The sequence below is a fragment of the Agrilus planipennis genome, unplaced genomic scaffold (assembly GCF_000699045.2).
Source record: "Agrilus planipennis isolate EAB-ADULT unplaced genomic scaffold, Apla_2.0 scaffold11, whole genome shotgun sequence".
Lineage (NCBI taxonomy): Eukaryota > Metazoa > Arthropoda > Insecta > Coleoptera > Buprestidae > Agrilus > Agrilus planipennis.
In genome coordinates, this window is record NW_020440736.1 from 261,595 (window position 1) to 275,025 (window position 13,431).

Sequence of the window (13,431 nt, forward strand, 5' to 3'; positions counted from 1 at the left end):
CTTTTTTGTAGACCCTTTTAAGATGTACAATATTGTAGTACATTATTTTGATCTATCTCGTAGGGTTCAGCCAGCGTTTGCAATGTAAGCCCAAAAAATGTGTTTATTTACGACATCACATTAGAAACCTCTAAAATTATCAGTGTTTCCCTACTATTTTATGCATGTATTATACACATAAACCTTCCTCTTGAATCACTCTATCTTTAAAAAAAAGCCGCATCAAAATCCGTTGCGTAGTTTTAAAGATTTAAGCATACATAGGGACAGACAGCGGGAAATCGACTTTGTTTTATACTACGTAATGATGCGAAAATATATTTGTAAAAATTTCCCTATACCACGTCGAACTTTTTAGAAAATAGAATACCTCTATGTTCGGTTTTAAATTTGCCACTAGTGTATACGCAAATATGCACAGCTTTTGTTGCATTGCATGTCTATAAGGATAGGAGAAACTATATAAACGTTTCCATTTATGTAAAAAAAAGCGAATTTTATATACATATCCATTTGTGCATAGTATAAGTATCGGATAGAAGTTATTACATAAGACAAAGTGAAAATTATATAATATTGAAACAATACATATACCTACTATTAAATTAAAATAAATAATATTCAAGACCAATACGATTGCATGTATTTTTTTCATTTATATGGTCTCTTACCACTAGTTGGAACCATTTAAATCTGCTCGACTATGTACTACATACTGGTTAAATCCTTTCGAACCTGCTTTACAATATACAATAGAGAGGTAACCATTTTATTAATTTATTTATATTATAAATTATACCGATGTTAGAGGAACCGTTCTAAATGTTACTTTATTTATGTTAAATATCAACAGCAAATTCACTAAACGTTCATATAACATGAGAAGTTCACAATTGTTTAACTATTGTAAATTAATTTACAAGAACAGATGTGAAACGGAGACTTTTGAATTGAACATTCGCATTGTCTTTAAGCAAGAAGATCTTTAATGGATAATTGATCTTAACCTTGACTGACGAAGCAATGGCAACAAGATATTGTGAAAGCAGATTAACTATTATTATTATTATCCGCATCGTGCATTAACAATTACTGGTAACCAAGCACAAACGTGATACCTAACAAGTATAGTAACAAAGTAGGCGTTTCTTGGTAACGCACATAGTTTTCCAACTACACATTACCATTGAAATCATTACGTCTACGTTAAATTGTATCAACCTGAATATTTTGGGAGTTTATTTAAATAACAGATCAAAAATCTACTGACCTACAACTCCAAATAAATAGTAATAGCTACCATCCGGATTTTTGGTTCAAGACATTCACAACTTAGGTATATACCGGTTAATTGCAACTTTCTACGAAATTTTTGTATACTGACCGCAATGCTAAAAGTTTCTTAGCTACAGAAAACAGTTTTCTTAAAAGCTGTAAAACCTACAATCTTCACTCAATTTTTAGCATAAAGTTTAAGGAATCTCCTAGAAGTCGTATATTTTAGTTGTAATAGTTATAATAGATAGGGACCCTTTTTATCATCATCATCATCATCATCATCATCATAAGATCATGAGTCCTAACACTGGTTGGACACGCACCTCCACACTTTTCTATCCTGAGCTAATCTTTGCATTTCCCTAAAACTAGAACAACCAACATCTTTAACTATTTGCAAACAGTAATCTAGTCTACGTCTACCTCTACCCCTCCTAACTTCCGTTTCTGCCTCTAATATGTCTCTGACTAGACCTTCATGCCTGAGAAGGTGTCCTACCAAACTATCTGGCATATTTCATATTGACTTCCATACAGTCCTCTGTTCTCCTATTCTTTCTAATACCTCTTCATTTCAAACCTTCTCTATCCACGGTATCCTCATCATTCTCCTGAAACACCACATCTCGAACGATTCTAACCTTTTCTTTTCCGCCGCGCCAAACGTCCATGTTTCGCACCCGTACAATGCTCCAAACATACACCTTTAACAAACTTTTTCGAATTTCTAAATTAATCGTTCGCGAGTATAGAAGTGACTTCTTTTTATTGAAGGCAACTCAACCCTGCGCCATCCTCTGCTTTATATCCCTACTGCTTATTCCGTTCTAACTTATCTGACTTTCTAGACACCTAAAATCGGTCACTTTCAATTTTTCGTCTCCTATCTTTATATTCGCTCTTTCCTTCCAGTATTTTTGTTTTACTTTTATTTATTTTCGTACTCGCACTCCTTGCTAAATGCTAATACTGCTAATATTAACCTTTTGTCCCTATATATCTATCCCTACACTTGTACTGTCTTTAATGGTCTTGATCGCAAAATCTGAAGATATAGCAGATAAAAATTAACAAGAAATATATTATTGAAATCTCTATAAATAACTATTTGCAACGACACGCCACACTGCCCAGAATCATTTTTTTTTAATATTAAAATCTCCCTCGCTAAAACCTAAACTAGCCTTCAACCCCAAAATAGTTAATATGACTTCCTGTTACAATATTTTTTACGCGTTAATCAAACACAATATAGTACTTTTTGATTCTGTTTCATTAATTGATACGGTTTTACTAATTGTACATACTTACATACTGTATATTGTTTAGTGCCTGTTTAATTAGCACATTTGATACACACTCTATGTATTTGTAGAAAAGATAGTGAATGTAGAAATTAGTTCAAGAATATATTTTATGGATTTGTGGCCCAGCAAGCGTGAAAAATTAGGGCGCGATGCAAAAAATTAATAAATAATTTATGAGGCCTATTACTCACACGAAATCTCTGTTAATTAACACATACCTACTAAAGAAATAACATTTTACTTGATAGAATATTTGTTAGCTTTAGTTCTTAGATTGTGTAATAATTTGTACCAATATTATATCTCGCGTATTATACCTTACTTACGGTGTATGTACTATCTACCTGCTCAAAGCAAACTTTCTCTTTCGGTTAAATTTATTACCGATCATACATACCCGAAACAATTACTTCAGAATTTGCTCATTATAAGATAGGTAAATAGTTTATTAAAAGACATCTACATCTCCGAATGGTGCCCTTTTTTTTGCAAGCAGAATTGACCTTGAACGACTTAACACGGACGCATGTGACTGCATATCTGTATGCAACAGTTCTTTTTTTACATTACTTCTAATAAAAAGTAAAACAAGGTGATCAAGTTGGCAGCATCTGTAGCTAAACTTTCATAAAATGCAATTAAAACTGTCAGCTTTCAAAATTTTATGAAACTTAATTTTATCCGAATATGAGATTCTTGCGTATTGAGAACTGACCGCTTTGGCCACGATGTCTAGTGATTAAAATTCTGGCATAACAATTAACATTATTTGAATGTCGGCCATGTTAATTAAGCCACGCCTTCGCCAATAGATACCTAATATTTATGATCACCCTGTATACACATAAGAAATATTGAAATTATTTCACAAACGAACTTTTCATAACAATTGTATGATTGAGGCCTATAAATTATATAAAATTTTTTATTACTTCACTCATTAAATCATATGGTTGAAACATAAAACACCTGTTGTATCTATTATTCTGTTTCGGTTATAAAATATATTTATGTATGTAGGCAATATGTAAGTAACAATGTTTGCGTGTATTTAAAGTGGTAATAGCCTGTCATTATTACGAGAATTAAAATTCAGTGTTAACCATTTAGATTTTGCAAACTCTACATGAACGAATTGACCAATATTTACCTAACTGGTACGTTTAACTAATAATTGTAAGTAAGATATACGAGACAGTGACGACTATGCAAGTGGACGATTTTGACCTTTGCAATAAATATTCAAATTGAATCCAATTCGCCCAATCGAATCCGAACTAATTTCTAAAGATCTATAGTGTAGTCAATTTGAACCCAATTTGCCCAATCGAATCTGAACTAATTTCTAAATATCCAGAGAATAGTCAATCTGAACCCAATTCGCCCAATGGAATCCAAACTAATTTCTAAAAATCCACAGAATAGTCAACCTGAACCTAATTTTCTCAAATCGAATCCAAACTAATTTCTAATAATACACAGAATAGTCAACCTGAACCCAATTCGCCCAATAGATTCCGAACTAATTTCTAAAAATCGACAGAATAGTCAATCTGAACCCAATTCGCCTAATCTAATCCAAACTAATTTCTAAAAATCCACAGAATAGTCAATCTGAACTCAATTCACCCAATCGAATCCAAAACAATTTCTAAAAATCCACAGAATAATCAATCTAAACCCAATTCGCCCAATCGAATCCAAACTAATTTCTAAAAATCCACAGAATAGTCAATCTCATGCCCTGTGACGTAATGTACCAACTGCCACAGATAAATTAAGAAAGTACCTATTAGTTAATTAGTAGAGTTAAATTTATCGGTTATATTAATTATTAAAGTATTAATAAAAAGGAGAATGTCAGAGAAGTATTTCATTGTAAGCTAAAAGTCGAATGAAAGTGGACACGTTTGAAGAAGGAAAAGTCTTATTAGAGAGGTCAGACAATAGGCCAATTTGGATATAATCATACAAAGGTAATTCGAGGATGACATACGTATTTGTAATGGGTTAATTTAGCATATCTTTTACAGTAATTCCTATCACTACGATGTCCCACTTGCATACGTCTGAATACTTACGAAACAACCTGTTAACAAAAGTCATATTATAGCCAAGACAAATTTACATAACGTTATCTTATTATTAACGAGAAAGCAACTATTTTCAATATCTCGCGAAAGTGAAGAAATTCGAAGTGTAATCTCTAAGTACCTACCACATCCTTTTCGTCTTCAATAAAAATGGACTAATTACATACATATGTACAATTCGAATTGCAATGTATCTACTTCCCTGGTGTGTAATTTCATATCAACTGATGTATGACACGTTTAAAGAAAGGTTGTTAGGTCTCTTAATGTCAATTTTGTAATAGACTTTTCTTATCATTTCCGGCCCCATCATCGCGAATGATTGATACGCGTCATTTATTAATTTCACGAATGCAATATTAAATAATGAAATCCAAATACATATATTAATTAGTTTAACTTATATATATTATCCCTAGGTATTATATACACGATGTAAGTAAATGTAGTCCTGTACCATTCAAAAAAGTGGTTTCTACAAAGTAATTTTAATAATTTCGGTATTTGTCTTCTTAGTATTTACGTAGTTTTGAAACAAAATGCTATCTGTACTTATTTGGAATATTTAAGTAGAACCACATTAAGGTTTTAATGAGTCCGTGAATGGATTTTTCGGTAATCAGAATTCACTGTTCACCAGAGGGAAAGTCTGATGATACACTAGTTTGTCTTAACGAATTAGGCAATTAGGACTGTTACGATAGCTTCAGGTCATAACTTTATCCAAAACTCAATTATTATAATTAAGGTAGAACATTGTCACAAGAATCGTTACTTTCAATGTAAAATAAAAACAAAGAAGAAAACTAAAAGTCATACGTACGCTCAAAAATTATCGAAATATTTTTTTATATCAGGTTACTGAATTAATAAATTGATATGATAAATACCAATTTTAAGAGATATAAGTGCACGTGCTAATGATAAGGAAGTAGATTTGTTATGTAACAAATTGGAATAAATGCACAAAATTAAACTAATTTAAAAGTGAAAACTAATAAACTAAACGTACTGGATAAAACTCATCTAGATTTTCTCTAGTTTTTAAAATGCATAGTGACTTCGAATTTTTATAAAATTGGGAAAGGCATAGTTTCCCAAGGATATTATGCAACATTTAACGCCTTATAAGTTATGCGTTGGACGATTAACTGCAATAAATACTGCCTTAGGCATTAATTCTGTTTTGTACAATGTGATACAGATCAAGGAAGAATAAATTTGAAGCTAGTCAAGTGTAATACCTGCAAATATTCCAATAGGTATTATAAAATTTATTTATTTGTAAATTTTATAAAATTTATTTATTTGTTTATTTGTATGCTTTAGGGGTTCGAAATGTCAATATTTGTTAACGAAAAATTTTCGTTTGTAACTTTTTCTCATATAACGTCCAATATGGTTTTAGCAACCTATAAACTTTAAAATTCGGATATAATGACAACACGCTAGTCAAACTCTTCGGTAGTTTTGTACTTAATACATCGGGTAAAAACTTTCATGTGTGACGTTTTCTCTTGTAGCGTCCAATATTTAAATGGTCTGTACAAAGTTCATTATTACCATGGATTTCCCTAATAAAAGGCAACTAACAAAATTCGGCTGTAGGTACGTTGGAAAACTGTTACATCCGGAATACGAATTCTGCGTATGCATTCGTTCATAAAATCCCCTATAGCAGCCGAATACTTTCGGTGTCACTATACCCGATTTTGCTGTGTTAATTTGTAATTATAAAATACAAAGAAGTCGGCTATACTGAAGGCATTCAATGAGAACGGATATCAGCATATTAAGAAAATGATTTTGCAAGAATTAATAGTTTCTACCTACATAAAAATTACTGGAATTACTCATCGCATTCACAGTACATAGAATCACCGTAATTACTATTAAACGATATCAAATTAGTAATTTTAGGGTATGAGCATTGACTAGTTCAAATACCTGCATAGTTTATATGTGCGCTGTTGTCCCACAAATGGATCGTTGAATACATTTCGAAAGTTTGAAAATAAATGTTAAAATATTAATAATGTTCCAAAAGCCGTTGTTTATGTAAGAAAGCAATTAGCTGAAAAGTTTGAAGTGACAATATTATTACAGTTGGGTCTTTAATTCCAGTTAAAAATAAACGTAACATTAATAATAATTGGCAATAAAACCAGTGTTGAAACACTTCTTTATCCTTGTCAGGATAACAGTTGCGCGCCTTTTTCATTACTACAACAATAAGTAAATAATTAAACTCGTAGGGCATGTACATCATTTTTGCGGTGCGAACAATTTCAATTCCTTTTTTTTCCACATTATCTTTCGTAATATCAATTACACGCCTCTTTTAAAGAATTCCTTGTACGCCTATTTTAAAGTAACGCCTTAAAATTAATTACTGTATTAACAATAAGAAAAAACAGGCAAGTACAGGTCAAAACGTGTGTGCAAAGTTTCTTTTTTTAATGATATTCAACCTTTAAATTTCGATTAGTTTTGCAATCAACTCTAACAAAGAATCTTGATGGCAAAATATACAACAGACTCGCGATAGTATGAACGTCGCATAACAGAAACGCTGTATAATGTGACCAATATGTTAAATAATAAACGACTCCATTGATATTCTCATCGAAGGAGAAACAAGAGCGTTGCCCGGGTATCGGGCAGGAATAAAAACCTGGTAGACCTTTAGAGTATGAACTACAACTCACTAAAGTTTGTTCACAATCATATTAATGGTTAAAGTGCAAAAATCGATGAGTGAACATCCGTATTATCTATTTATATTAAAATCATGTTTATATTTCCGCTAAAGCTTGAAAGACGTTAATGTGCACATTATCTATCTAGCTAATCTGTAGATTAACCGATTTGCTTCACTAACGTGCGGAACCAGAAGTTTTCCACATTTATATAGGTAATGTACAGATTAACGGCTTCCTTATCGTTAAAGTTAGAACGAAAGGAAGAGCACAACAACGACAACAACAACAACGCGAATAAGAAGTAACTTCAGTATTTTTGTGATGCTAAGCAATGTATTAAAACATTAAAAGTTGTATTCAATAATTTTTTAAGTAAATTGGAATTTTTGAAAGAACTTTCAAAAACCTGCACAACTTTTGTATCACATGTATTGATGATTCCTTAAGGTTGAAAGGTAATCACTACGTGGATGGCACTTCTGGGTACAGAAATCTACGAGGGTGGATTGATAAGTTTCCGGCCTAACCAAGAGATGACGCCACTAGGCCTACCTTGAGGTGACATTCTATAGTACCATCCTTGGATAGCTTGTAGCTATAGTTTCAGCCNGGAACACCGCTATGAGAAATGTATCAGCCTTGGAGGAGATTAGTTGAGAAATAAAAAAAAAAAAATTTTTAAAAACCTTGTTTTTCTTGGTCAGGCCGGAAACTTATCAATCCACCCTCGTATATCCGATCTTATTTTCACTTTACCGACTGCCTGGTAATGTGGAGATTATCTAGGTAATGTGCACATTAATTAGACAATGTCCAGATTATCTAGAGAATGTGCAGATTATGTAAGTATTTTAAATAATGAAATAACATGTAGCCCTTGGTAATCTGCACATTACCTAGATAATATGCAAAATAACTGATTTATATACATTTATAAGACTAGAATAAATTTAACTTTGAACAGTGTGGGCCAAATGTGCCTATAAATCCACAGCAGTTCTTGTATCCAATATTTCTACATATTATTGTGAACTTACCATACATCCGAGATCTTCGTCGGCGTATAACCCTGGGAAATGTTTCTGGTCACCGCAATAGAAAGACGTTTCCGGAAGGTCAACTCTCGAGGCGAAATTGTCGTCAAAATTCTTATCGTATCCAGCAGGATAATATTCTTTCGGTGCGTTCATAACTTTATTCGAAGATGTGATATGCCTGACAGGTGTATGAGGTGGTTTATAAGTAGTCGAACTTTTCTGCCTAAGTAGCTCACGTTCGCGCATCAAGATTGCCGCTTCTAATACTTCGGCGGAAATATTAGTAACGCCACTTAGCACTTGAATGGGATTAAGAGGAACTTTGGAATAAGAAGAAACTTCGTTATTTGAAGGAGAAGGTAACGTCCTCAAGGAAAGGTTTGTACTACTCAGTTTTCCGTCGTCCTTTTGAGATTTAAAGGGCTGATCGGGTAAGCCAAAAGGCCTAGGTTTAGAAGCAGAAGCTGGCTGAGCATTATCCAAATTTGAGTCGATTTCGTTACCTACACGTCTAGTACTATTCACCGAAGAATATACAGGACGTTCAGGAGCCGGGGGAATGGGTTTGAACTGGGGAATATTTACAGGGACTTTAGTAGGCATTACAGCTGCTAAATTCAGTTGTTTACCAGGGGCACTTCTGGTTTGATTGTTCGAAGTGGCTCGAGCTGTTACGGCTTTGCCCTGTAAGAATAGATTGTAAGCTGTCTCTATCGTGTAAAGTTCAAGGATTTTTAAAGGACGTAAAACAATTCAACTATTATGTAAAATAAGACAACAAAAAAAACTGCGAGGACGTGGTAAATGCACACGCAGTGAAAACGCTATTAATTAATTATTGTTAACTAATTAAAAAGGCGACTTATACGTATATTGTAATTGTAAAACAATAAGATAAAAATACAAACGCAAGTGTCTTTCTTTATCAGAAGCATGTTATCCAGGTTTATTTTGAGATTAACATGAAATTCCCTTAATTAATTAGTTAATACACCACAAAACGATTATTTACTGTCGATAATATTGAAAGAAAAGAAATCCTTGAATTTTCTATAAAACCCGAGATTATTTTATATACATTCACTTTATTTTCTGCTCGCTCTTTTCAGTTCTATAAGACCTAGTGCGCACTGCGATTTTTTAATCGCTGCGACCGAAAAGTCGCGGTCGCAGGAGTCGCAGGAAGTAAATCCGATGCACGCATTTGCTTTTAGTCATTTGCAATATGAGCGTAACAGAAAGAACGTGTATTGTGGTATTGTTATTGCGAATAATACTAAAAGGAAGCAGAAGAAACAACATTGGTTCCATCTTATCATAAATCAGAGATTAGTAAAACCGCAATTTTCTTTTTTTCAATTTCAGATATAATTTTTTCCGTATCCAAAACACTATGTGACGTTTCTTCTTCGTTTGCAATACATAGTATAACATATTTGACAACCACAATGTACTGCGCTATTAAAATGTCGCAATGCGCGGTAGGCCTAGTACTCCAAAATAATTTATTCGATTTTACAACAAACCTACAGCGTTTGCTTGTTGAGATTGGACTATGGTCGCTTGAAATTTTGATCCTTCAGCTGATCTTCTCCTGTTATTTTCAACATTCGACAAGGATTCCTTGAATCCTAGTTCATCGCCAAGGCTGAACCCTAAAATATGATTAGTAGTAACCTAATTCGTAGAAAACGTAAAAGAATTATCTATAAATTAAGTTCGAAATCAATCCATTTGGGTTTAGTTCGCCTTGTCTTTGGTGTTAATGAGAAAGGGACAATTAAAAGGAAAATTAAGGGTAATTAATAAAACTTCCACCACCAATGATAATGATGATCAAATGAGTTTCGTGACTGAAGCAAAATTACTATTTATATACGTCAAGGATCAATCGTTTTGACAATTTTTAGAAATACAGCTTTACATCAACTTTCATTTTCTTCATTACATGATTTCTGATTATTTAACAGATAATTATGTAACAGTGTAAACTGTTAAAACCATCTTAATAAGATTTGTCTACATTTTCTAAACATACACCTAAAACGATGTCACACAAATTAAGCATTATTAATTCAAATTTTAAGTTAATCTTTTGTGAAGTAAAAGTTCTCTTTTCTTTGTGATATTCTTTTAAATAAAAAATGACTGTTTAATTGCGGGAAGTAAAAAGTTTACAAGCAATTAATAAAATCTTTATGTCCCCTTTAATCAATTAGAATCTATGAATAAATTATTGCCATCCATGCGATTAAGAAATTCAACGTTTGAATGACATATTACAAATGGTTAATTTTTTCACAATCAAAAACTGATTGAAACCTATAAATTATTCAAACTAATTGATTAGTCATATATTGTACCTAGGTACGATATGATGTAATGTAAACATTCGCCATTTTTTTGGTAAGAATTTAACTTAGTACCTACATTTGGCACCTGTCCACAAGTCCTTTGTAACCAGCTAGTAGCACTTTAGGACCAAAAATATCCTTTTAAATAAAATTCTGCATCTTATAGCAAACAAATGATAATTTTTAGGTTTTTGTATTAACAAATAAAAAATAATAAAAAGAAAAGCTTTTATAGAGAACTAGACATATTAATCAACTAACGCCTTCATGTCAGTTACTAATATGTATAATATGTAGTTAGTAAAGTTAGTAACGACTCTGAAAGTCTTCATAAAACCATTAAAAAACATATATACATAATATAATACGTTATTGTTTAATTGTTTTCTATAACTACCTGCACAATAAGTATAACGAATATACATAAGTATTATGTACAGTAAGGAATGGTAACTTTCCCTCACCATTTAAATTATACGGATATACAGTTATTTTTTTAATATATATTTCTAATTTCTCTTATACATGGCGAGTTTATTTGTAAATGGCATTTTTTACAATAAAATATGGTCGATTTGTAACGAACTTGTTACATTAAAGTCGGTAGACATTACGAAAGGATTCATTTGTGTTGAATTTTGTGTTACGCTATTATATATGAATAAATAAATACGTAAATAAATAAAGAAATGATGATGCCCATGCAGATTAACTTATGCAATAATTACTAAATGTTGCTAATTTCATTCTTTCACAATATCAGTCACAAACGAGACATCAATTCTTATTTCGGTTGAATTAGAAAAAAAAACGAGGGTACCTTTTTTTGTCCCCTGTAGACCACGCAAAACACCCGGTACCAAAACTATGTAACAGAATTAAAAAGGAATAGTACTGCAATGTAGGCTTGTGCAATTAATGTTTTTAATTTAAAAGAAAATTGTAACACCCTTTTTTAGGAGGAAGAAAGAAATATATTTTTTCAGATACATACGACTTGATGTAACATAAACGCTAATGATACGCTTTTAGCATTAACCTTAGAAAAAAGCCAGCCAACATTTGTTTTTGACAAGGTTAAGGTGACAGAACCAGTGTACTGATTTTATCTTTTCGTTAATGAGAGTTGTTGAAAAGATTAATAAAACATAACTATACGTAGGTCCGTGATGAATGATATGTAAAAATTGTTAAGTGAAATGTGAATGGTAATAGGTATTAATTAAGTGATCGTTCGCGTTTAGTAAGGAAAGATAATTTACCCAAGCCTACATGGGCTTTGATACCACCAAGGTTTCTAACTCGAAATAGTCCAGATTTCTTAAAAGCACAGTTGATGACAAACCCGAAATCCGACTCCAGTACGCAGGTGGCATGACCAAGACGCCAACAATGCCCTGCAACCAATAAGGGCTAAATGTATAATAACATTTTTGATAAGGTTGTTAAGCATTTCTTCGCTTAACAACCCAAACGCGATCTCTTTTTGTCGTAGGACTCTAACTTATTGATAACACATTTAACGGTAATGTTTTAATAATTTCGGTCTCCACAGTGTAAAACAAAAAACCTAATAAATAAAGGAATTATCGTCAATTATCATCTTTCGTACGGTTCATTGAATTATTTGTTGGATTTATGAGTGAGTGACAAGTTTGGTCCCCAAATAAAAACAACTGCTGTATAGTTGGTCTTTCGAAAGTTTTTTCTATTTTAATTTATTATAATCAATTAAAAGTGTATAAAATTTAATATTACGTAACTTTAAAAATGTCCCCTTTGTTGAATTTTTAGTACATTGTTCGATAACTGTAGTAATTAGACGGGAACTCTAATAAATAACAGTCGAGAAGTAAAAGCGCGATATTTTTTGCGTCCTTGAACTTGATTTGGAAATCCGCAGTGAAGACCTACTGACCTAGATGATAATGTGCTGGTTATGTAGTCCCTAAAAGTATCTTATTGTTGGTATTTTTGTTCGTAATATTTAAAGTTAGTAGATTATGGGCAATAATTTAGAAAAATTGGAAAAAGAAGCTCAAAAAAAAGGGCTACCAGTAGGTACATGCAAAAAGGTTTTTCTCTTGAGGAATTTATTTTACAAAATGTTATAGGTACATGCCCATTGCACGAAAATAACCACTAAAGATAGAGGAAAGAATTTCAATTATTTATGTACATGTACGGACAGGAATTTGTGTTCGATGATGAAAACGAAAAAATGGTACTCACCCAATACGGCAATTAAAAACAGAAGCGCTATGCACTTCATGGTTTATGTTTATATCCTAGAGGAAATGCACTATCAAAAGCACACGTAAATTTTATAATCACGTGTGGCCACGCACTTTCGAACTGACTAAGAGTGGACTTCTTGAGTTCTTGAGTATACGGAACCAACTGGAGAATCGGTGACCTAGTCTATACACCAATCACATAACGGTGTCGGTATGGGTACCTATAGGTATTTTAATCTGTACATGGTTCTCAAAACACCATAAACACCTCATTACTGACCATCCAGATCTTCTCAAAAATAAATAACACCTCATCTTTTACTGTAGGTACTCAACCGTATCGTCCTTATATTCAAGGACGAAGTCCGGTACCTTTCACTAATTTCTCATTATCGTTTTAATACACAATCCAGACAGAAAACA

General features: G+C 32.4%; 1 protein-coding gene across 2 annotated transcripts in view; it reads right to left on the bottom strand.

Moving 5' to 3' along the window:
• LOC108733803 overlaps positions 1-13,431 on the bottom strand; it is a 26,940-nt gene extending 13,509 nt beyond the window's left edge. The window contains exons 1-4 of one of the 2 annotated variants that reach the window (XM_018465121.1): positions 13,004-13,430; positions 12,034-12,168; positions 9,948-10,072; positions 8,418-9,101 (exon numbers count right to left, since the gene is read on the bottom strand). In XM_018465121.1, coding sequence (XP_018320623.1) covers positions 8,418-9,101; positions 9,948-10,072; positions 12,034-12,168; positions 13,004-13,043 — 984 coding nt within the window. In that variant the 5' untranslated portion in view covers positions 13,044-13,430. Of the gene's footprint in view, positions 1-8,417; positions 9,102-9,947; positions 10,073-12,033; positions 12,169-13,003 lie in introns of both variants that reach the window. The other variant, XM_018465122.1, reaches the window with a different exon arrangement.